Genomic DNA, 26,188 nt, shown 5'->3' with positions numbered 1-26,188 from the left:
TTATTGGCTCTTTGAAGTACTTCTAAAAAGATATAAGCCGAGAGGCATACTTTAGATCTGCGGATGAACAATGACTTGTAATTTTTGCCTTAGGATGACACAGAAAAATTGGATGTTAAACAGGATTTCGACTTTTGAATTCATGTCATCAGTACATGCATCACTGCCTTTGGGTCGATAGGCGAAGAATGTCCTCCTTTTCCTCATATGTTTTTTGTTACTTGGACAAATAGCTATCATAGATGTGTGTTTACAGCACGCACACAGATATACTACCGCCACTAGACTTTAGAGGAGAATGTGTTTTGATGATATGTACGCATTGCCCTGAGGGGGAAGGAGTTCCCCTTCATGGGGGACTTTATAATAGCATCCCTTCGGGAAACAGTTATATATGTACAGCACCGATCACGTAGGTGCGTTAATATGTGTATGCTGGATTCCTTAAGAGGAAACTGAATTTTATATTGACACGACGTTTTGGGTGCACTTTTAAAACGTTTTCCTTTAAGTGTGTTCTTAACAGGAATTGAGGACAATTCACACATGCCTATCTTATCAGAGCTAACAATGAAGAAGCCAATAAGTCTACATTGCGTCGCGGATATTTTACAGGTAACTGGGTGTTCTACAATAATACAAATTATCTTAATTTCATGTGAGAAAGTTGAGAACTGATTGGTTCACGTGATCATGATATAAGGCTATGTATGCGGCATGGGATGGGCATATATTTCTGAGCGGCAGAATAAATTCCATATACCCCGCCTCGAAGCAGAAAAGATGTACGTTGCTTTGAAGTCAATGACAGTCACGTGACACAGCACAAGTTAAAGTCAGCTCAATCGAACAGCTGTTTTCTGAAACTTTTCAGTTTGCCTCCTGCAATTACACGTAGGAGGTATAAAACCACGTTTACCCCTCGTGATAATATGTACCCATCCTTAAAGGCTTTGAACATTAACGAATAAAGTTTATAAAGTGTCATCCAGTAATTGTTTCGTTTTACTGATAGAAGCGGCAGTAAAATATCAGCACCGACGCCCACAATGAATTTGTATAAACGTTATAGCGTATCGAAACTGTATGTACAGTAGAGAATAAATTAAACTTAAAGTTTAAAGAAGACATTTAGGGGATGCCAGTGTCAAATTCAGTTGATACGGACAAATCAGTAGGTTTCATGCATATTTCTAACTGCAAATATACAATAAAAACGTCGCTCTTTCGCCCAGCAGTAATTTTGACATATTCTATATCTTATCTAAAGAAATAAGAGCCCATGTATACTTGAAAATTGCTTAACAATACACTTAACTTATCTCAATCACCCGCTTTGACATTTTACTGTCGCTAATATTATTATAAATTGCAGTTTGGAAGAAAAAACAACGGACAACAGTTTACCCAGATTTGATGATGCTCTTCATGGAGATTGCATTGTTAACGCCTCCTCTGATGGCTGGACCAGATAAGGACGGTCGTTAAAGGATGACAGGTATCATATCTGATGGCCACTATAACCACGTGACCTGAAGCGACCTCTGTTGGTACTGCTGAAACATGGGTATGGACTTGATACTTTTACAACTGTGTATGACGACTGATCGGAAAGTGGAGACTTGGGCCAAGGAAACAAAGTGAACCTTCAGGTATATCGATAGTCTGATAACGTTCAATAATGATCAAATAACCAAATACCTTCCACTCATTTACCCGCCTGAACTACAAATAAAGTAGACCAGTGGGGTTGCCAAAATATTTTAAAGCTACCCGAGAGATAAGAGGTGGGAATACAAATTTCCATTTGTTTACTTTCTTCTTATAACGAGCAATATTCCAGCAGCTCTTGGGTCTACATTTCACTACTTCTGAGGTACAATCGAGCATGCTCTTACTGCCAAGATTTCAAACAGAGTCATACGACTCTTGCCTAAAGGTTTAGTGAAGCTTTCGGAATATTTTATGGAAGACATATGATTTCAATTTGCATGTGTTTATGACGGGTGCCACCGCCGAAACACGATACGCTCACCTTTTTGGAAACTCCGAACAAGTTGAAAGTGATTTATTAACACATACTTGTGGTGTGGTAGGAATCGTATATGTGTTTAGTAGAGCTTTATTATAATTATTGAAAGAGGATTTTGTCGCTTTTATTTAGGCCCAAAGTGTTTGTATGAAGTACTTTCTATTTTCCCACATACCATATGAAAGTAATCATTTACAAAATAATAATAACTATCTGAAGTAAAGGTCCAATCCGATTACGTTATACTTCCAATAGCAAATAAAGGAATATATCCGTGCAGTCAGTATAGACCGGTGACTTTGTTCGTAACAGAATCTAGCTGATTGGCTAGTCGTCTTGTAAAATCCCATACAGGTCGTCTGTCCAGCCTGTGTAGATGTCACACTCACATCTCAACGAACTGAATGGTGCATATATTGGTCAGTAGCGGAGTGTACGTGATTTTACGAGCTGATCGCTCATTCAATTACTTTGGAAGCCAGACGTAAAATCCCAAACACTCCACTACTGACACATCAGCATTTTGTGAGCCTGAAAATTTCAACTTTTAACTGGGGTAATTCCGACAATATGCCCTCAAGCTTCATGGAAACGAGTAATAGGTACAGTGAGAACTGACTTTTGGAAGCTTAGTTTAGGTAATATCTCATCTGCATGATTCATGTCTCAAAGCAAACCAGTGACGTGTCACCTCAGCAGATCTGTGCGTTGTAGCTCAATCTGACGATTCGTCAATATATCACTGATATGCGACATGGGCTTTCACTTAACAAAGAATTAAACAAACATTACATGACAAGGAATCGACCTTTATTTTCGCTGTACTACATGAAATTTCCCAAAAGATTTGTAAATTTACAATTAAATAACTATCGTCCATATTTGGATTACTTTAGGCTGATATTCCATTTCATTGTCTACCTCTTCCAACTACATACCAGGTTCCAGGGATTGTTTCCGCATGTATAACATTAAGAACTATCCTTATACACCTGAGTTAATACAAATTGAATACTTTACTTATGCTTTTATTTTAATTAAACATCTAAAACACACATCTGTATTACAGCAAAAGAATCCGGGGGTTCAGGTTAGGGCTAGGCAGGATTGTGGACGTCGTCGGTTCAATGTCATGATCATGCGTAGAATGGAACCTCTTGAAAACCACAAGAACCTCAACATGAAACCCCCCTTGGAAGTCATGCACATGTTAAAAATATGTCTTGTTAATTCTATACATTTGTATAATGATACACCCAATGACAAGTCATAGCAGGATATATATTGTTTTCCAATGTGACTGGATTTAATGGTTCATCTGTCTTCTCAGCACAACTTTTATCAATATTAGAACACAGCCAATTAGCAAATATAATCATTTTAAGTTTCAATATCTTCACTGGTGGATCAGTGGATCTGATAGGGATTTGGAAGTTAATGATTTTCAGGAAATAGATACTGACTTCAACGATATCACTGGTGATGAGAGCTAACTAGCACTACAGGCTTGGAATCTGAATATATACGTAAATCGTAAACTTGGATTAAATTAATTCTAACTCATCAAGATGTGAGCTGCAGACTGTATGGTAAAGGTGAGGACAGACAGGTGGATTTTCACCTCCCGCCAGCGTGTAGCGTTGTCCCCGATCTGGTAGAGGAGGTCAGCCAACCCTGGGAACGTCGTCGTTTTGTAGTAGTTGGCGCTGCTGGGGGAGAGCAACACGTGCCTGGAACACAAGCAGGGTCAACTGTGGACATGACGTCATAACGAGAACATAATGACAGTGGTCTAAAGGAACACACAGAACAAACAGATGTAGAAGATGTGGACATGGCGTCACAATCAGAACATCTTGACATCAGAACACATAGGAACACAGACAAGAAAAATGTTGTGGACAAGTCACACTCAGGACAAAATGATGATAGTCCAAATGAACACAGACACACAAGATGAAGCGGCCATAACGTCAAAATGTAAACATTGTAATGGCCTATCGGCAAGATCAAATGTGCACATGACGTCAGAGTCAGAACATAAAGATAATGACCTACAGGTACTCTAGCAGGAACAGGAACTGACACAGAAATTGGAAAAGTGGAATTATAGGTGTGGTTCTGTTATGATGATAAACAATCCATTGTAATCGTGTAGCGAAGAGCTCAAGACGTACACAAAGATCCAAAATTACGTTTTGGTTCACCCTTGATGTTTTAATTGTGTGTTCATTAGAAAGTATTTTCTGTTGAAACAACAAATTCATCACCAAGTGAAACATTTTACCAGCGTTCATCATATATATTATTGCAGCTCTGGTCCACATAGTATTACTTCGAGTGAGATATAATTTTAGAGTTTACTTTGCTAATCTAAATTTGAAATGACTACATTTGGGTTATTTTTCACATTTCCTGTCGGTTGGCCATTTGGACAAGGACGAACAGACACTCATTCCTAATCAGCTGAAAATTCGATCAAGCATCGGGTTATTGACACATATCCCTTAAAGGTTGAATTATCAAGGACTAAGTAAAGCTTTAAGAAAAATTTATAGCAGTCATGTGGAGGACATTTTCAAATTTGACGCGTCAGTAGGCAAAATGATGCCTGATAGAATTCCTTATGATCAGAGGGCACGGGTTGCCTAGTCTTCTAAGGCGCCGCGATTCGCTGTGCAGAGTTGTGTCCCTTGGTCCCACCAGAAACCTATGATTGTGGGTTCGAATCCAGGTTCTACCGATTATGTGTCTAGGTTTGTCAGCACCATACCAGTGCTCGTGGGTTTCACCGAAATGGTAAACGTCTGAGACCTGCATCACTTCGGGCTTTCCTCCCACATTAAGCTTACACGCCGTAATATAACTGGAATACTGTTAAAAGCGGCGTTAAATCAAACTCACTCACTCAATCCTTATGATTATCCTTATGGAAAGGGAGTGGTGGCTGTATGAAGGAAACTCGAGTTCACAGGCATGTGCTATATCGTATACGTAATACGTATTCCAACGATTTAATCACATCCTGCTTTTACTTAATTGCCTAATAAAAGTCACATCGCATCACTCACGCACTGATACAGTGACATATACGTGTTCATCTCTCACTTGTACTTAATTGCCTAATAAAAGTCACATCGCATCACTCACGCACTGATACAGTGACATATACGTGTTCTTCTCTCACTTGTACATAATTGCCTAATAAAAGTCACATCGCATCACTCACGCACTGATACAGTGACATATATGTGTTCTTCTCTCACTTGTACATAATTGCCTAATAAAAGTCACATCGCATCACTCACGCACTGATACAGTGACATATACGTGTTCTTCACTCACTTGTACTCCTTCCTGCTGGGGAGCCCTGTGTGGACTTGAAACGCCTTCTCCAGCGTCATCAGCTTGTCGTTGACACCACGGACAGCTATAGGGCTGAAACACGACAGAATTTTTATGTCCCCCAGTAACCAATGTAGCTGTGTCACCTTAATCCCCTTGGGGTTGCGAGGGCAGAATGAGTGTCACCAGTATGCCATGACGCTATAGGGGTGAAACACACAACAATATATATGTCCCCCAGGTATCAATGTAGTTGATAACCCCATTGGGTCACCAGTATGATATGTATGCCGTTTACAGCTATAGGGCTGAAACACACAACAATATGTATGTCCCCCAGGTATCAAAGTAGTTGATAACCCCTTGGGTCACCAGTTAGCCATGTTTGTCTTTGACAGCTAAAGCGCTGGCAACACGTCACAATTGCATACCTTTCCGATTTACACATGTAAATACAGGTGGTTCAGTCATGTTAACCCCTGTAGTTCACCAGTCACCTATGTATGTGGTTCAGAGGTATTTGGCCAGGAACAAAGCAAATAATATGTACGTCCCTTAACTCCTGTGGGGTTCTGAAGAAGACGGGTATGTCCCCAGTGCTTCCGTTGCGCGTGAGAATGGACCCCAAACAAGCATCAAGTTGGTTACAATGAGAGAGGGCATATTTAAATGCTTTGAAACGTACTAATTTTGACACTAGAAAAGTGTTAGATCAATGGTTTTGCATATTCCTACTTTGTCATATCGAGGTTCCTCAGACTCGCGTGGAAGTCACGTGACGCCCTCGTGAAGTTGTCCGCCGCAGACTGGATTGCACCTGGGGAGACAGACTTGATACATATAGTTTGTTTGGCTGTTTGTTTGTTGTTTAACGCCCCACTTAGCAATATTCAGCTGTATGACGGCGGTCTGTAAAACAATCAAGTTTGGATCAGACAATCCAGTGATTGACATGAACCTCGATCTACATGTACGCAGTTGGGATACGACTACATTTATCATCCAAGCTACCCGATCCCGTTAGTCGCCTCCTACGAAAATCCAAGGTTACCAGGATCTTCATTGGGAACACGCATGGGTTGCTAAAAATCATTTCTAACCCGGATCTTCACGGGGGACAAACGTGTTGCTGAAGACCAATTCTAACCCGGATCTTCACGGGGGACAAACGTGTTGCTGAAGACCAGTTCTAACCCGGATCTTCACGGGGGACAAACATGTTGCTGAAGACCAATTCTAACCCGGATCTTCACGGGGGACAAACGTGTTGCTGAAGACCAATTCTAACCCGGATCTTAACGGGGGTCAAACGTTTTGCTGAAGACCAATTCTAACCCGGATCTTCACGGGGGACAAACGTGTTGCTGAAGACCAGTTCTAACCCGGATCTTCACGGGGGACAAACGTGTTGCTGAAAACCAATTCTAACCCGGATCTTCACGGGGGACAAACATGTTGCTGAAGACCAATTCTAACCCGGATCTTCACGGGGGACAAACGTGTTGCTTAAGAAGAGTTGTAACCCGGATCTTCACGGGGGACAAACGTGTTGCTGAAGACCAATTCTAACCCGGATCTTCACGGGGGACAAACGTGTTGCTGAAGACCAGTTCTAACCCGGATCTCACGGGGGACAAACATGTTGCTGAAGACCAATTCTAACCCGGATCTCACGGGGGACAAACGTGTTGCTGAAGACCAATTCTAACCCGGATATTCACGGGGGACAAACGTGTTGCTGAAGACCAGTTCTAACCCGGATCTTCACGGGGGACAAACGTGTTGCTGAAGATCAATTCTAACCCGGATCTTCACGGGGGACAAACGTGTTGCTGAAGACCAATTCTAACCCGGATCTTAACGGGGGACAAACGTGTTGCTGAAGATCAATTCTAACCCGGATCTTAACGGGGGACAAACGTTTTGCTGAAGACCAATTCTACCCCGGATCTCACGGGGGACAAACGTGTTGCTGAAGATCAATTCTAACCCTGATCTTCACGGGGGACAAACGTGTTGCTGAAGATCAATTCTAACCCGGATCTTAACGGGGGACAAACGTGTTGCTGAAGACCAATTCTAACACGGATCTTCACGGGGGACAAACGTGTTGCTGAAGACCAGTTCTAACCCGGATCTTAACGGGGGACAAACGTGTTGCTGAAGACCAATTCTAACCCGGATCTTCACGGGGGACAAACGTGTTGCTGAAGACCAATTCTAACCCGGATCTTCACGGGGGACAACCGTGTTGCTGAAGACCAATTCTAACCCGGATCTTCACGGGGGACAAACGTGTTGCTGAAGACCATTTCTAACCCGGATCTTCACGGGGGACAAACATGTTGCTGAAGACCAATTCTAACCCGGATCTTCACGGGGGACAAACGTGTTGCTGAAGACCAGTTCTAACCCGGATCTCACGGGGAACAAGCGTGTTGCTGAAGACCAATTCTAACCCGGATCTTCACGGGGGAGATAAAGATGTAGTCACGAGTGAGGACCAGATGCAACTCAACCTGAAGACCATGATCCATGGCCAGACTGTCATGTTGATCAAGACGATCGCGGAAGAAAAATGGTACATTACAATGTATTGCATTTGGAAATGATTAAAAGGTTCTTTCATATTCTGCGTTCGTGTGATGATTATTTGGTTTCCTGTGAGAGAACAAAAAGCCATACATGTACAGTTTAATTACTTGGTTCAAGATTTGTGTTAAATGAAAATAAACATGTCGTTTAAAGATATGATCTCTGGAAGATATTGTCGATGAAGAAAAAAAACACCGAAAAAATCCCACACATTATTTCTCTTCCGTACTTCTTTAATTGTCTAAATTCGTTGCCGCTTTTATCGGAGAAAAATATTTGATATCATCGACATTCTATGAAATATAAATCTGTCAATCTTCCATTACAAAATAAATCGTTCTCTGTAGAATAAAAAAATGTGGCCTGACGTCACTGACGTAATTGACGTTCAGCTTGAGATGTAACATACAGTAAACTACGGTTATAACGAACTCAAAGGGACCACTAATTTTAGTTCGTAGTAACCGTAGTTCGTTATAATCATATATACAGCATACACACAAGAAATGGTCGGGACTAATAAATAAGTTCGTTATATCCGTCAGTTCGTTATAAGCGTGTTCGTTATAAGCGTAGTTTACTGTATAACAGTCACCCCGCTCACGTCTGACTCACCTGATGTGATGTTCCACTGACTAAACTGATCCTGATTGCGTGCGAAGAGATTTTTAACGAATCCATCAATTGCTGTTGCATAATCTCGTACATCAAACGGTAATAAATGAGAATCAACGAGATCTCGTGCGAGCTCGATATACAGTGCAGCTAAAGAACGGCACACTCTGAGTTGTGGATCTATCATCTTCACAAAGCGGTAGCCGTCGTACAGGGTGTGGTACAAGGGGTACAGGCCCCGGAATATGCTGTTGCCAAGATCCTGGGGAGGGAACAGATTTACATTTTATACGCATTCCCATACTGTGTTCTAGATCTACTATAGTCTTAGCAATAGTGCCCCCAACGCCCTTTTTGAAAGCCAAATGTAGTATGTTTAGTAGTGAGTGAGTGAGTGAGTGAGCGTATGCCCGTGAACTCGGGTTTCCGTCATACAGCCACCACTCCCTTTCTATAAGGATAATCATAAGGAATGAGTGAGAGAGTTAGGTTTAACGCCGCTTTTAACAGTATTCCAGTTATATTACGGCGTGTCAGCTTAATGTGGGAGGAAAGCCCGAAGTGATGCAGGTCTCAGACGTTTACCTCTTCGGTGAAACCCACGAGCACGGGCATGGTGCTGACAAACCTAGAAACATAATCGGGGCGAACCGGGATTCGAACCCACAATCATAGGTTTCTGGCGTGCCCAAGGGACACATCTCTGCACAGCGAATCGCGTCGCCTTAGGCCGACATGGCGCATTCTAAGTGGTTACAATAGTCCCTGATTCCTACCGGGACTGTTTATCAGCTCCTATATTTGTTGCTGGTGGTGGCAACGGATCAATCTGATAGAAATGTGTGCCAGTGTGTACATTTACAAATCATATAACAAAGTATAATTAAAAACTGCGTTCCTTCTCCTTGATAAACCAGATCGAAAAAGCAAATTGGTACCGGTTTCAACAGTCAGATCGCGGGCCCCATGAACAGGAACCGGTTTTCATTTTCGACGTGGAGCTACCACACATTATCATACCTCCATGTCAGAATGATGAGATCTGATTGGTCCACGTGATCTTGATAAGATACTGTGTAACCCGCCTTGGAGGGTCATAAATTTCTCAGCGGGGGAATTAATCTCGTATACCCCGCCACGAGCAATAGGGCTGCACGTGGTTTTCTCAGAGGCCGAGTAAATCCCTTATTCCACGCTCCAAATAAAAAAGTCGCACGCTTTTCACGAGTAACTGGAAGTCACGTTACATTGCACAAATTAAGCTCAATCGAACAGCTGTTTTCTATCAATTTTGAATTTGTATTATTTTTTAATAATGTGACATTAAAACATGTCGGTAACATTCGTTGTAGCAGGATCACCAGAAAACCTAACGCGGGACGCATAAAACCCCAAGTGCCCTGAGTGATCCTGCTACAACATATAATGTTCCCTTAGATTTGATACAGTTTATGTACATACATTGATATTGCAGTCACTGGATAATGATTACAGTGGCAAATAACTGTAAGTTAAAAATTAAAGAGTCTTAATGCACTAAACACTGTAATGTTGACACCAGGTGTCTAACCCTACCGTTTGCACTCAAGGTCAAGGCCACCTCAATAGTCTTCTGTCGAGCAGATCCTGATGAAGCCTGTAAGTTATGTTGATAGAAAGTATGTAATCTCACCACGAATACATAGCTGGCGTCTGTTGTCGGAATGGCGACATCCTGTTCAAACGGCAGAAAGTCTGACCCAGCCCCTGGGAGCTTGACACTATAACAAAGGTCATAAACAATTTGAATGATACAGGATCAGTTAATACTCATGAACATGTGAGCGCTCTGTCTCATTGATCATATATATTACTTTTCAGAAGATAGAATTATGTTTCAAATGCACGACAGAAAAAGAAAAGATGCATGTATATATATATATATATTTTAATGTCAACGCCATATATATAACGCCATGCAATAGTGATGATATTGTATGGAAGTACCTCAAGGGTGTATTACTTCTTTGATTTGAAAAACCTACAGAGGATAAGCCTTGTCCAGGGGGTCTGGGTTGCGTTCCCGCCAAACGTCGAATAACGTCCTTCCTTCCTGGTGTGCATCGGGAACCTGATATGAGTGAGATGTGTAAAGAAACGGAAAGGGGGACAACCTCAATATGAGTGTTGTCCTGCTGTAGATAACGTCTCCAAATAAATGATACTGTGTTTATTTTCAGCGAGATGTGGCATTGCGATAAGCGTTATTTACGGTTAAACAAAAATATTTTTATTTGCATCTGATAGCTAGACAATCATTGTGCGCTGTTCACATAAATAACACGTGTGCGAGAACAATGTAGCTAGCAAACTCGCAAACATCCAAATTGTGAATCACGACCTTAAAATCGAGTGAGTTTCTTCATGATTATTTCTTGAGAGATGCAAGATTTAGTTTAAGAATAAATATATTTTTATTGAACTTATTCCCCTTTAGTATAGTTTCAATTGACGTCCGTCCTCGAGGAAACGCGATCACCTGTTTCTTGACATATCATGATCATGGGGTTTAACGTCACGTCCAAGATTATTGCATTGATATAGCGACGTGCATGTTTGGCTGCTTGTCCGGACTGATGCCAATTTCTAGTGCCGCAGTTTAACATGAATACCCAGAATACTGACACCGAGCCGACCACTCCTTGTTTTAGCAACTTAATGCCGAGCGCCAGACAGGTTAACAACAAGTACCATCTTTTAACGCCTTTTGGTATGACGCGGCCGGGGATCGAACCCCGGTCCCTCCACTCTCAGGGCGGACGCTCTCCCACTAGACCACGGAGGCGGTCTCTCCCAATGAAAGCCATACTGTAAAAACATTGGTGTTAACTTGTGTTTGTCTCTAATCGACTAGAGAGCACCATGGACCTTTATGGAAATGCAACCTTCTTTAGCATTGATTGAAATTGAAATTACTGTTCTTGTTTGCATGCTTTTGTCGCTCAACCATTAGTTTTCCTCGAGGTTATACCTTTAATTTAAGTGACTTACATGACTCCCAAATGGGGAAAAACGTCTTACCTTTCTAGCTGCTCTGTAAATTGCTTGTTTTAAAGTCGGCGTAGCTGACACGGCTATTGTGTAATTTCCTGAAATACGTGGATGTGGGGGATAATATATTTCAACATATGTCGCTGAATGATATAAACTGACGTCCAAAAGAAACTTTACCAAAGTTTGAAATCACTCTTGCTCAAAAACAACAAAACATATATGCATGAAGTAAAGTGTATTGAGAAGATCAATATATCAACATAATCAACACTGAAAATGACAATCATACCACGACCGAGAATGACGTCAGAGCCCCCCAAAGTTGGGTGTGGAACAAAACTCGAGCTTTCAGAATCATGGACAATAGGCAGAGTAGATAAACAATCGCTCACGTTCAATAACAAGTCATTAGTAGCGTGTGTGACCACCAAATGTCTCAATACACGCAAACACTCTTCGACGGCACAGAAAAAGTCAGTCGTCTGATGAGATCACGTGGGATTTGACGCCATTCTTCTTGGAGGGCCGAGATCAGTTCTTGTCGAACACGACGATCCATCAAGTCCCAGAGGTGTTCTATGGGGGACATGTCGGGTGAGCGTGCAGGCCACGGCAGGGCGTTGACGTTGTTGGCTGCGAGGAAGTTAGTGACAATTCTGGCTGTATGGGCTCTAGCGTTGTCATGCTGATAAATGACACCACGTGGCCGCTGTTGGAGAAATGGTAGGACAACTGGACGAAGAATGTTATCCATGTAACGCTGAGCTGTCAAGTTTCCGTCAACGATGACCAGCGGTGTCCTGTCCTGCCCACAGATCCCTCCCCACACCATGACACTTCCTCCACCATATGGTACGACCTCCTGCACGCAACACGCCGCCGTTCGTTCACCCCTTCGGCGGTAAACACGTTGTCTTCCATCAGCCCTAAACATACAGAATCGACTTTCGTCAGTGAAGACAACCCTCTGCCAGTCACGTCGTTGCCAACGTCGTACAGTCGGGGCCAATCTCAATCGCAGACGACGATGTTGCGCTGTCAATAGCTGTCCTCTGTATGGTCTAAAAGCCCTGATTCCATGAGCTCTGAGTCTCCTGGCCACTGTCTGTCGACTAACCCTGTGACCTAAGGCATTTGTCGCCGATGACGTCACTGTCTGGAAGCGATTTCGGAGGTGCAAGGTACGCAAATACCGGTCAGCAGGGGGCGTGGTCACCCTGCGTCTGCCTGTTTTTGGCCTGTCAGCGGTCCGCCCTGTCTGTCTGTAACGTTGCATCAAGTTGGTAACGGCAACACGGAATAATATGGACGTGGGTAGCTCCCATCTGTACCATACCCAAGGCTCACGTTGTTCGAATGTGAGTCGTGGCATTTTTTTTTTTTTTATGACTTGCCGTTGCAATCGTTTTACCCGCATGTGCATTTGCAGTTGTCCGTGGTGCACGTGTTTTATTCACTTTTTCGCGTGTTATCTCGCAAACATGTAACAGACGATTAACCTTTTCTGCATACACTATTGTTGTGTTTAGGTTATGTGTTTTAGATAGACTTCATCGAAAAATAAATTATACTTTGTCTGAAATTTATTTTTTCAGTTGGTAAAGTTTCTTTTGGACGTCAGTTTATATGAGTTGTTTAAATTTCAGAATTGATGGTGGTATGAATAATAAAATAAAAGATGTTATTGATTACGTGTTCACAAGACATTCACGTTCACGTTTATAAGGGACGCAAGGCAACCTGAAATAATAACTAGCCCGAGTACTGATTACATTTAAGGACACACTCTAACAGCTTAAAATGCTGCTAGTTCCAGGAATACAACTGACTGACTAACCAAAACCTAACGCGCCAACACAAATTCCAAATGCAAGAGGAGTGGACAAGACAACCTCGACTTGTCATTTGGAGATTGATTCGGACCATGCATTGTCGTATAAACGAATGTTTGGCCAGTCGTTGGGGGCATGACCCATTATTGATCAAGTCATCGTCTATGTGTTACGACACACACCTTCTTGGCTGCTTGCGCCCTTACCATACACCGCCAACATGTTCTGTTGATTGTCATGTCACACCCAGTCCTTCCTCTTTCCTATCCACCCTTTACCAACTCGGGTTAGTCGGTTAATTCTTGTGTATGAACGTCAATCTTAATTGTCTCTTTTAGCCAGAGGTTTGCAGCCTCTGTTGATCATAGTGGGCATCCAGATCCCCTTGCGTGTAACGTCGTCAGTGTGTAAGCTCCGAGTAGACACTCAGCTACAACCAACCGTGCTTAACAACCCTGGCCGTCATCCATGATAGGGCTTCTTGAGGGTGAGGACATAAACAGTCGCTCAGGTAAACCCAGGGTCATCACTGTTACAGGGCATCGTGGGTGGGGGGTTTTGCATGTTGCATTCGGTTCATTTGCTGATTCCGGTTATTTATCTGTGTTATTGTGACATACAGATTGGCCATGGCCGTTTACACGAGAGGTAACAGCTATGCGATTGGGGAACGGAAATGGACGTACCAATTGTAATAAGGTCAATGTTGATATATGCAACCGCTTGGTTCTGGAGCCATTTAACATTTTCCTGCAATTGAAGGCGTGATGGTAAGGTAAATAAGATGCAAATGACAAAATCTAAAACAATAGAATTAATATTAATGAACCAGGTCCTCTTCACCGTCTCAGCCTGCTACCACCTTGAACATAGACTCACCAGAAAGCCCTTTAACAAGGGCAGTAAAGACCTGCGTCCTTTAATCTGGAATTGCGGATGCAGTGCTCTGCTGACAAGTGTTTGGGTCTGGTTTTTGTTTGTGCACATCTATTGCAATGACGAATGCTAGGTTGGGGGTCAGGGCACCTGCCTTACCAAACCAGACCATACTCCACCACCCACTAGATCAAATACCACCCAACCTCACATGACCAAATTCTGGCACCCGTTGTTGAAAATCCTTTATCCGTTTGTAAAGATCCCTTTAGTCGATTCTTACGACAAGCATAGTCGCCTTTTTCGGTAAGCATGGGTTGCCGAAGACCTATTACATCCCGGGTCTTCACGGGTACGTTTGTAAAGAACATGTTTTCATATAATGAGTCAGATTCCTATAGTGGTAAATTTCTAATGGTAATTGAAATAGTCTTTTGTTTACCTCTACTCCCCCGTACGACCCCCACCAGGACATATTTACCTCTACAGGCTGGTTCAGTACATGCTTACCTCCCCTGGTTTGTCCAGAACATTCTTACCTCCACCCACTCGTACGACCCAACAACACCAAATTCCTCCGCGTCCCAGCTGCAGAAAATGATAGATCGTCGAGGCTTCCATCCTGCACAATAGTTAAAATATTGCATTTATGTTACATCTGGAATCAATATTTGACAACAGAAAGTTACATGTTCAACCCGCTCATTGTAACAACTCATTGTGTAGGTGTCCATAACTCAACACGTATACTTAGGATCATTAACTAAAAGCAATATTCTACAGCTTCGATATAGAAGTGATACAGCATTTTAATGTACATTCTTATAAAACCCAAATATCCGTGTTGAATGAACAATATCATTACACAACAAATAGAAGGCGTACCATTTGTCACTTCCTGAGCGTAAACTCTTGACATTTCTAAAAGGGCAGCGGTTCCGGAGGATGGATCTGTTCCACCATACACATATGCATCTCTATGATTACCAACCAGCACAACACGGTCTGGAAATATTAAATGAAAAATGTTAATAAAAGAATGTTCGATTAATAAAAGTGACAAAACCATTTCCATATTCATAAGAAAAATCAGGTAAGTAGAGTCGATTGAAAGACTCTATCATGAGCATGTGTTTATGAATCACTAGACCAGTGAGCAATTGAATTGCCTTTGCATGTGTTTGTGACAGGTGCCATCGGTGGGGTAGGATACTCTCACGTTTTCGCGAACACTGGTATCATGTTTATTGATAATGATTCATACCCACATGCTCATGACATAGTCGGAATCGGTCAATCGACTATAAACGAAAGTATACACTTCAGTCTGGATTTGATCAGAACATTTCAGACGTTATCAAGTTGTTACTAGGCTGAAACAGTCGCCAAAATACTGCACGTGCAAGATAAAACAAACCCAACTATACTCTTATCAAATACATCACAATCGAATGGGCATTTGCTTTGTTTGAGTTTTAGCCACCATCAAATATGGGTGCACGTCAGTTTAATAGCCTTGCATTGCAAAATATTTCCAATCACTGTTTCATGTAAACGGGAGGCTTCATGTAGATTTCCAATGCTGCTTCGACATTGATATGATGACACTCACCTTGTTCACTTGCTCCTTTCATTGTAGCCAGGACGTTGTAGATTGTAACCGTCTTGAGATGATTCCGCACATCCAGTCTGACACGTCTTGAAATACATTGAAAACCTCAGGTCATAACAATCATCGTTTTAGTTGACATTGGTTATGGTGTAAGTATATATTACATTGAGAACCCGGACATCCTTACCATGTCTGTAGGTGAAGTACCGCCAAGTCTGTAGATGATGTTGTGTGCTACACTTACTTGCCATCCTTCATAGTCCCGCCAAGTCTGTAGATGATGTTGAGTAATACACTTACTTGCCATCCTTCATAGTCCCGCCAAGTCTGTAGGTGATGTTGAGTAATACACTTACTTGCCATCCTTCATAGTCCCGCCAAGTCTGTAGGTGATGTTGAGTAATACACTTACTTGCCATCCTTCATAGTCCCGCCAAGTCTGTAGGTGATGTTGAGTCCTCCCTGCCAGTCAGCTGGAGCTCTATCCCCCTGCATCTCCCTGGAAACGTGTAACATCAATAACACAGAATGAATAATGACTATGCATGCAGGAGCACTTTGACTTTTTTTAAGATGCACCAATAGTTTCGTTTTCTTATACATCCCCCCCACCTCCCCACCAAGTTGTTCAAATATAGGAACGTGTGGATGAAGGTGTAAGTATACTGATTGTAGCTCCCAAGACTCACCATACAGCTACCAGCTTGTCGGTTATATAATCGCAGGTTATTATGATGTGTAAGTGCGGGTGCTACCTGTGATGCAGGAAATGCTTGTCCTTTTTGTCCTTGCACCTGGTGTCATCACTGATTTTCAGTGATACATTCATATACATTTGACCGCTAGTTTGCCGTTTGCTCTAAAGGAATCAGTTTCGGCCGCGTTTTCTCTGGAGGTTTACATTGTCAACTGTTGACAATGACAGCCTTCGTCGGCTTTTGAGATTTGAGTGTCATACGATTCTGTCTCAAAGGTTCTTTGAAATCTCATAGATTTCCAATTTCTAAAGTTGACGTATGCTCTAACTGTTAATATAAAGTTAACACTTGACTTTCCTGTTTATCACCGTTGCCACTCAAGGGGCAGGATATGTTCACATTTTCGCGAAAACCTGGCATCATCACTGTTTAATAGTGATTCATAAACATAATATTTTTTTTATGCTTATGATATAGTCAGAATCGTTAAATGAACTCGGTTCTTACATGGAAAAGAGAAAGGGTTTACTGAGATGTGCAAGACATGTACGTAACTGTGAGTGTGAAAGTGTACTTAAATGACGCTGTAGCTCCTAGCAACATAATGAGGCATCAAGAATGTGCCACACACATTGTACTGATGTGGAGAATCGAAAATCCGGGCTTTCGGAGTGATGAGCAAAGGCTTTAGCCATTAGGCTACCCAAGTGTCCGTGTATCTGTGACTTGTCAATGAATTGTTTCTTCTACTTGAAGAGACGGGTGAAACTGGTACCTAAGCAGCATGTAGGCGTCGCTGTAGCCGATGGGGTGGCAGGGGATTTTGGGCAGCTTCATCTTTAGCTCCTGCTCATTCAGCCGTGCTGAGTACCCTGCGGGAAGTGATAATATACAGACCAATTTGATTTTCCATTTTTTCACGAGACAGGAGGCATAATAAAAGCAATAATGTTTATAATGTTCACCTGAGGTTAATTTCCCAATAAACAAACACACAAATACTAAAACAAAGACTTTAACAAACAAACTCCAGATGATTTTTTTACATTTTCAAATAAAGAGAGCAATGAAACTGATTATTTTAGTCTAACATGATGGCTTGTGAATATCCAATTTTGATAAGTTAAGTGCAGATATTGATATTACCCTCACCATGTATAGTGTTTCAGGATGTTAGCGATGTTAATTATGTCAGATGTGACGTATATATTTTAGTTGTCATTTAAAACCGTGCGTCGCAATACACTGACAACACTTTGCTGGGTTTTATAATAACATTACCAATGTAATTCCATTGGGTAATAGTTAAGATATAATGGCAAAGTTGGTGAGTTAGAATCTCTTCCCTGCAATCTCCACCAGATTCAGATACGAGATGCAAGTATGTACTCTTCAGTCGTGTAGCCTCAAGAACAATGGATAAATGTGTATGTTTTATTCATGTTATGTTATCAGTGTACAATACTATCGTCGTCAACTTCTGCCTGACTTTATTTTATCACTCACTGATGGTTTATTCATAACATAACAAACGGGCACGTAATAGGGCGATACTTTTAAAGTCGAGAGCGCGACCTAAACTACACAAAACATAATGTCCCTCTCGAATGTTACTCATATCATAGTGCACCAGGAATAATTATTCTCATGAGTGAAAATAGATATACTGTAGGAAGACGTACATGTGGCTGGATATCCCGGTGTAGCCTGGTCGCCTTTAATCAGGACAATGTTCCCCCTTTGAACCCCGGTAGGGGGAAGCCACATGCTCTCAGGATAGAAGTTGTCTCCCTTGGCAAAATCACCCGGATCCATGAAGAGGATGATTCCAACGGCGCCATATTGATGAGCGAAGTATACCTATAAACCCTAAATGCTAAGAATCATTGCTTTAGTGGCATTTTGAAATATGAAAATATTATGCGGATCTAGGTGTATAAAGATTTACAACTAAATGGTTCCTGGAACAGTGTCACAAACTCACCTTATTCCCTCGAAACACTTTTCCATACCGAGCAATGACGATCTTCCCCGAAACATTCACACCTTGTCGGGTGAGGTTCTCGAAGTCAACATCTCGACCGTAGTTTACATACACTAGTTCAGCCTGAATGAGAAAGACATTTCCAGTAACAATGCAACCCCGACGGACGCGCAAAGCTTATCTGTTATTCTCAAAACCAGGAAAAAAGAGATAGCATATTTATTTGCATATGTATTTCAGTGCAAATATTGCATTTGAACTGAAACGTCGCATTGAAAGAATAAAGACGTTGGAATCCACAAGTATGTTTTTTGAGAATACGAAATATATTATTGTGTTAGTTTTAGTAAAAGAAGTACAGTGAGAAGCAGTTACATATAATTATGTAGTGGTAGCTGACATAACCTTTAGCCTGGTGCATTCCTTTAGCATAAGGCTATGTCAAGAAGGAGGACGATTTCAAAACAGTTGGTGTTTCATTATACAAGGGCCAATTGAAGACATATTTTGCACGTTACTACATAAAAATATCCTGATGTTTTCAATCGTACCAAGGTTAAGACCAAAGCGAACACAACATTTGTATTTTTTCTTGAACTTACCTGAATTACGTTATTGAAGGTGGGGTTTGTGTGTCATGTAAGGAACCTGTTCAAATCGTCAAATTTGTGCAACTTTATTCCAATAATCATATCTCCGATTTCTTAATTTTAACTGAGTATATAATCCATATTTTTATCGGCAAATGACAACGCCCTGGTAAATTATGAATCATTTCAGTAAATTTATTATGCAAACGTTAAGCAGATACAAAAAATGGTTTTCGAGGTCATCATGTCAGTTGCAGAAATACGAACATTCGGGTTAATCTAACGTGTCATGTTATAAAGCTTGCAGGAAAGAAACAATGACTTACACATATTCATCAATAATAATTTCAAGTGTCTTGCTTTAAATATTGACGATATACGAAAATACAAATCCCGTGTCATGATGTTAGCGGACGTATGAAAATCAAACATGGCGCGCTTCTCCCGACTTCTGCATAACTTAATGCCATTTTAATATCAACTAAGTTTACGTTGCCTTAATATATATGCCTTGGCGAAAGTTGACAATCTTCTCAATCGAAGAATGTTTCAATTGTCATTTTACCGTTTAATATGACGAGAGAAAAACAATATAAAGATCGTAAATTCTGGTAGCAATATTTCAGTAAGTGCAAAGGTCACCGGATGTGATGTCACAGACAGGGGTAGTCTGTTGATAATCTTTCGTAGCAAAACAATTACAGCAAATTTTAAAATATTTCGCCTGTCACATACAGAATAAACACAAATCACTACTTAGTATCAGTAATCATCATTACTATAAAATAACAATGTGACTTTGACGATATAGTTATATTATCCGTTTGACCTTGCCTTCTCCCGTGACCCGGAAACGGTAGAGGATGATCTGAATCAACACGCCACATGCAAGTTTCTCGGTATCTTTTATTTGAACTTTTGTTGATATGTAAGGATCACAATTCGATGTTACGTTTAATATAAAGAGATATCATTCATGTATCTGCGATGTAGACGCTGGTGATTTTGTTTTCACTATAATAAATATGTCCCATGCAAAACGTCGATTGATATCGTCGATCGGCAACGATCACCCTCCACAACAGGTGCGCAAAAATAGGCGTGACAAAACGTGTTTCAAGATAGCATACGTGAGTAGACGAATATGATAGGTTATACGCAGGTGCGTGATGTATATCTTAATAAAATACTACATACATATTTTCAGTGTAAGTTTCTACTTAAATATGGAATAGTTTTCCTTTTATAATACATTTGTCGATTCTAGCTGGATTTTAGAACAATTTTAGATGTCAAAACGCTACAATTAACTTACGGTTTACCAATTTACTGGCCTCTGTTGACAAGAATGTATTTATTTACTTTCCTATCTGATCACAATCAATCAATTTGAGAGGTGCCAATGTGGACTGACTTCACTCAAGGACGACGTACATTTAGGTTAATTAGAGCTTGATTAAATGTTTTATCATAATGTTCTGCTCATTGCTTGCAATAAACATGACAAAATAATTAAAATATAATCATACAGAAGTAGTTTAGTTTTCTTGGGTACAAAATCACCAAGTACATTGGGTACAATTTTCTTTTGGGTACAAAATCGCATAGGCCCTACATTCATCCAGTCGACTTGTACCTACTTTCATCCGTTCTGAAGATTGCGGAGGGCGAGTAAACGTTTTAAAAACAATCCTTAATATTCTAAATCGTCCTTCTTGCTATGACAGACCAATGACAATTTTATGTTGTTAGTATTATGGCATATCAATATGTTATATGGCTCTCCGCTGCCGTCGTTTTCAGAAAATAATGTTAAAAACATCGAGCGTGGAATCCATTACGGTTTCGGATTTAGACTTACAAATTTGATGGCGACAATCACGAAGAAATGTTGAATAAATAGGAGTGAAGACTACTATCCAGATCAATAAATAGTTATTATTTGACGAAAAATAGAAAATTATGTATTTTCTTTTGAATTTGTATCTATTTCGGAATTTTTATTTGATAGCTTATCAACGTTTGCATATTTTGCTTCGATGTGTCACATGCGGAACTTGTCTCCGGTTTTAGAAATGATAGCTAAAATTGCAAGTGTCTTGATTATTTTTCGTAAACTGCATTATTTTGCTATTGAATGGTTTACCTAGAACGTATAACAGTTCAGATTTTGCGTATCATCCAATATTTGTCATTATTCGCAGTATTTGTTGTTCAACTAAACAATCGCGAGTTAGGCCACGCCCAAACGTGTCACTGACGTTGGTCGGCTTGTCAATGTGTCCGAAAGTTTATCAAACGAAATCTAATGATATCTTTTTACAAAGATTTATACATCCGTGTCCATATTTCTTGATCATTTAGTTAGATGTATCAAAATGATATTTACCACCGTTGCCATGATCGTACAAGTTCCGTTCAATCGATGATCTTTTGAATAAATTACACAGAAATTTGCCAATTTTTAGAAATTAATGAACTTGAGTGTTTTCTGTTCGCCAGTAAACACAAAATTATGATTGATATATGAAAAATGATAAAATTATAAAGAAAATATCGGACTGCATGCCGCTCAACGTGAAGTGCCAAAAGTCAACAATGGCCGTTTCTGGAAGTTGTGTGCCGAGAAATTTGGCCGATACTCTCTTAACTCGCGATGTTTTCTTTTTGAGGTAAATAAACTACTGAAAGTGTTGATATTTTGCAAGCTGAGCATTTATTTATACCACACGCAACTTAAATGATACGCAAAGCCTACTCGTTAAACAGTTATTGCAAGTTTCATTAGTGGGTGTCCTTCGACTTTGTGCCCGTCGACTGGAGAGCTTCAAGGGAATGTAGAGTTGACATTCACATCTGGTTTTACATACTTTCTCTTATGTTCAAAAAGTCAGCATTTCCATTTCAGCTCTACTTGATCATGTCATGTAAGCCCAAAACATGCAAATGAAGGAAATGATAAAAGCTGGCTTTCTGTCACGTGAAGATGCCCTCTATATATCATAATAACACAATAAAACATTCAGATGTGTCATTTCCTATATAGACCAGTGGTTCCCGGTGTCAAAATGTGGACCAGGTCTGGAGGTATAGGAAGGTGTATTCGGTATCGTTGGAAAGCTTGAAATTCTTATTTGTCAGACTTGACTAATCATGATATTTTGTAACGAGGGCTACTACCACTACTGCTACTACCACCACCACCACAACCACTACTACTACTACTACTACTACTACTACTACTACTACTACTACAACTACCATCACTACCATCCCCACTGCTAATACCACCACCACTACTACTACTACTACTACTTATACTAATACCACCCCCACCACCACTACTACTACTACTACCACTACTACTACTACTACTACTACTACTAAATGGATACATCCACGCTGTAAAAACATATTTATTATGTGTTTATTAGTTTCGTGAATGTGTGTGCAATGCTCCATCGATCCAGTTTTTGAATGAAAATTGAAAACAACAAAGGTTTAGGTGGACATCCTTAAGAATGAGTGAGTTGGGTTTAACGCCGCTTTTGACACCATTCCAGTTATATCACGATGTGTCAGCTTAATTTGGGAGGAAAGCCCGAAGTGATGCAGGTCTCTGACGTTTACCTCTTCGGTGAAACCCACGAGCACGGGTATGGTGCTGACAAACCTACAAACATAATCGGGGCGAACCGGGATTCGAACCCACAATCATAGGTTTCTGGCGTGCCCAAGGGACGCAACTCTGCACAGCGAATCGCGGCGTCTTAGACGACTAGGCCACCTGTACCCCCTCAAATGTATGAGGGAGCTGGATATGAATTATGTCACCTCTGGTTGTCCACTGGGAGAGAAGGTGTTGTATGGTTGAACTGCTTCAGGGTGAGTCTCCTCTTCGAAGAAGGCGATTTCTCTCGGCGTTGACTGGAACAACACCCTTCCATCTGATGCAGTCAGACTGGCCTTGGTGCGTGTTAAAGTTTATTCAGTTACTTTGTTAACTTCGGAATTTTAATATAAATTGCACAAACGTTTTAGAATGTTGTTTACTTCTAAAAATTCAATGAATGTTTTAATAGTCAGGCAATAAATACTTACTTTTTATGCAAATTGTGTGAATAATGGGCGCTGCCGGTAGGAGAGAACACCTGGTGTCATCACTGATTTTCAGTGGTCCATTCATATAATTTTGAGAGCTATTATGCCCTTTACGTCAAATGGAATCCGTTTCGCCTGATAATCAAGAATGGTTATTCTCTTGGAATGACATTATATTTTTATGTTTACCGGGAAAGAGAGGACATAGAAACCACAGAGCAGCAAAACGGTATTACAGTACATATATACCACTGGTGAAAGTATACCGTGTTGTTGTGGTTGTCATCCGGGTATGACAGGAGTACATCATACGGCACCATCTGAACGTCATATCCTTGTTCGAGCCACTGATCCCTGACGTACTCTGCCGTACGGAAATTACCCGGCATGCCAGCCAGATGAGGATGCTGTGTCAACTCCCTTTAAATAATAACAGTAGTTGCATATGTAGCTGATAAGGGCAGACCATACACACATATTAACAGCGATGCTGTTGAAAAGGAAAGTTTTATATAGCCTGCACTTGGTTGTTTTTAGCATTCCGCCACTTTCAGCAATGAGCCAGCAATGTATCACAGCGGTGAACGCCAGGGAAATGTCTCACGAACGCTTGCTCAAACGGTTTTTTTTTTTATCTGGGCTATATTATGGAATACTGTAAGGGACATTCTCGCGATCTCGCATTCTCGCGATTTCGTAATTTTGTGGCCTAATTTGACAAGTCGAGACTGCGAGATTGCGAGAATCTGCATCATGCCCAAATGTCGCATTCTCGCGTTGTCGACTTTTGACAAAAAGTGCTATGTACCAAAAACACGAGGATGCGAGATCACGAGAACGCGAGATTTTGGCCAAATCTCGCGTTCTCGCGATCTCGCTCGCATTCTCGTGTTTTGGGCATATTTACCTTGTTTCCAAAGGTCGAGATCGCGAGAATGCGAGATCGCTAGAATGTCCCTTACAGTATTCCATAGCTATATCATTGAAAAGCTTTCAAAATGTTTCGTGGTTGACATGTGGAAGACATTTCCAAATTTGACCAAACTGATGTCCGATGAAATGCCTTAATTTGACTTATGTCCGTGTTTTTTTAGGTGAACAGTTGACTTGCCTTTCCGTGTGTTTGTGACGGGTGCCATGGGCACGTTCACGCAGCCTTTCACGAACACATGGTATCATTACTATTTGATTGTGATTTATAACCACATTCTTACGATATAGTATATAGTATGATATTGTCGGTATAGTACAATAAACTATATACTTCTATGACAATGGAAATGGTTTTGTTGCTTACATTTCAAATCAAATCCCGCCGTCATATAGCTGGAATATTGCTGTGTGCGGCGTCAAACAACAAAAAATCAATTCAAATCAAATCTCAAAACACATCTATTAAAAAGAATGCAGTGTGAATAAACTCTTGTGTAGCGCTGTGGGCAACTGTCCAGAAGATGGATAAGCGCATGACAAGTGGACTATTATATAAATTATTGTTATTACTATAGTTATATTTCACACATTACGTTCTTGTACAGAATTGAATACGACTTCCTTGACATGCCACTTTATGTTACAGGAAGTGATATCGTTAAATCAGAGTAATTACCTGATTGTTTCTTGGTTTGTTGTTTAACGCGCACTCAGCAATATTCCAGCAATATGAAGGCGGTCTGTAAATGATCGAGTCTGGACCAGATGATCTAGTGATTGACATCATGATCATCGATCCACGCAATAGGGACACGATGACATGCAACATACAAGTCAGCGAGCCTGACCACCCGATCCCGTTAGTCGCCTCTTACGACAAGCAAAGTCATTTTTGCGGCACGCATGGGTTGCTGAAGACCTATTCTACTTACTTGAGATGTGTGTCAATGTGTGAAGGGTTTACCCCGCTGATCAGTCTCTGGCTGACGCCAGGATCTGCTTCTTGTATCAACTGCCTGAGTTTCTCGTCTGTCGGGGATCTCGCTGGTGCATACACCCCGATCAACGCCCCGATAACGAAGGAGGACACACCCACCAAGACAACCACGAGGACCCATCGCCGTAGAACGGATTTCATCTGTGGCTTTGTCTGAATAGGATTAATTCCACTCATCATAATAATAATACAAAATAATTCTATGCCAAAATGTAAACAACTATTAATGTGTCGCTATGATATCGTTATGATATGAATACATTTAAGGTTTTAGCGTGAAATATGTACTTTCTATTCGGATAAAGATAAACATGCTGTTCTCAGTGGAGTTCGAGATCATCTGTATATTAACCACGCTTATTGAATTTGGAACCGAGCCCGAGAAGTTTTAGGTGAACTCTTTTCTTGTTCGTGAACGTATTGGGCGAAGGGACATGCGTTGAGTCTGTTTTTTTGTGCTTTGTAGATTTGAATCAAGGTTACACCTCGGAAACCAGAGAGTTTTATTGATGCTGTATTCTGTATGTAGTTAACACAAAGTGAATTGGAACATAAGTCCTATCATGCATTTCATTAAGTCGTATAAAAGAGACCTTTTAATGAAGGATGAACATGACAGAAATCGAAAAGGTAAATAAAAAAGTTGTCGACAGGGCGCCTTCTTACAAGTTGACGGGTGACAAAGTAGACACAATTTATGGATAATAGCTACTTCATTTTACTGTAATGGTGACGTTTCGGTACAGATACTCATACCGTTGTCAAGCAAGGCTGAATAATGAACATAGTACAGAGTGCATATGGTAGGTAAAGGATTAAATAGTAACAACACTTGCATACAGGTAAGACAAGTTCTATGGATGAACAACTTCTTTATTACAATTAGAGCGACGTTTCGGTGTAGATCCTAACACCTTTATCAAGCAATTGCATATATGAGAGAGA

At 40.9% G+C, this 26,188-nt stretch overlaps 1 protein-coding gene across 1 annotated transcript; it reads right to left on the bottom strand.

Annotated features, from left to right (window-relative positions):
- Positions 1-3,587: 3,587 nt before the first annotated feature.
- Positions 3,588-25,384, bottom strand: LOC139467175 (N-acetylated-alpha-linked acidic dipeptidase 2-like). The gene is made up of 18 exons (XM_071248897.1): positions 25,179-25,384; positions 23,580-23,733; positions 23,047-23,178; positions 18,623-18,745; positions 18,321-18,498; positions 17,414-17,510; positions 16,353-16,439; positions 15,941-16,026; positions 15,214-15,333; positions 14,868-14,950; positions 14,139-14,202; positions 11,648-11,715; positions 10,612-10,697; positions 10,260-10,347; positions 8,588-8,849; positions 6,113-6,194; positions 5,378-5,470; positions 3,588-3,762 (listed from the first exon to the last, which is right to left on the bottom strand). The coding sequence occupies exons 1-18, from the start codon at positions 25,382-25,384 to the stop codon at positions 3,588-3,590; spliced, it is 2,184 nt and encodes a 727-aa protein (XP_071104998.1).
- Between the last annotated feature and the right edge of the window lie 804 nt (positions 25,385-26,188).

This window comes from Haliotis cracherodii, unplaced genomic scaffold (genome assembly GCF_022045235.1).
Source record: "Haliotis cracherodii isolate W230 unplaced genomic scaffold, xgHalCrac1.p SCAF_19, whole genome shotgun sequence".
Taxonomy (NCBI): Eukaryota; Metazoa; Mollusca; class Gastropoda; order Lepetellida; family Haliotidae; genus Haliotis; species Haliotis cracherodii.
This window is presented reverse-complemented; position numbering and strand designations above follow the sequence as displayed.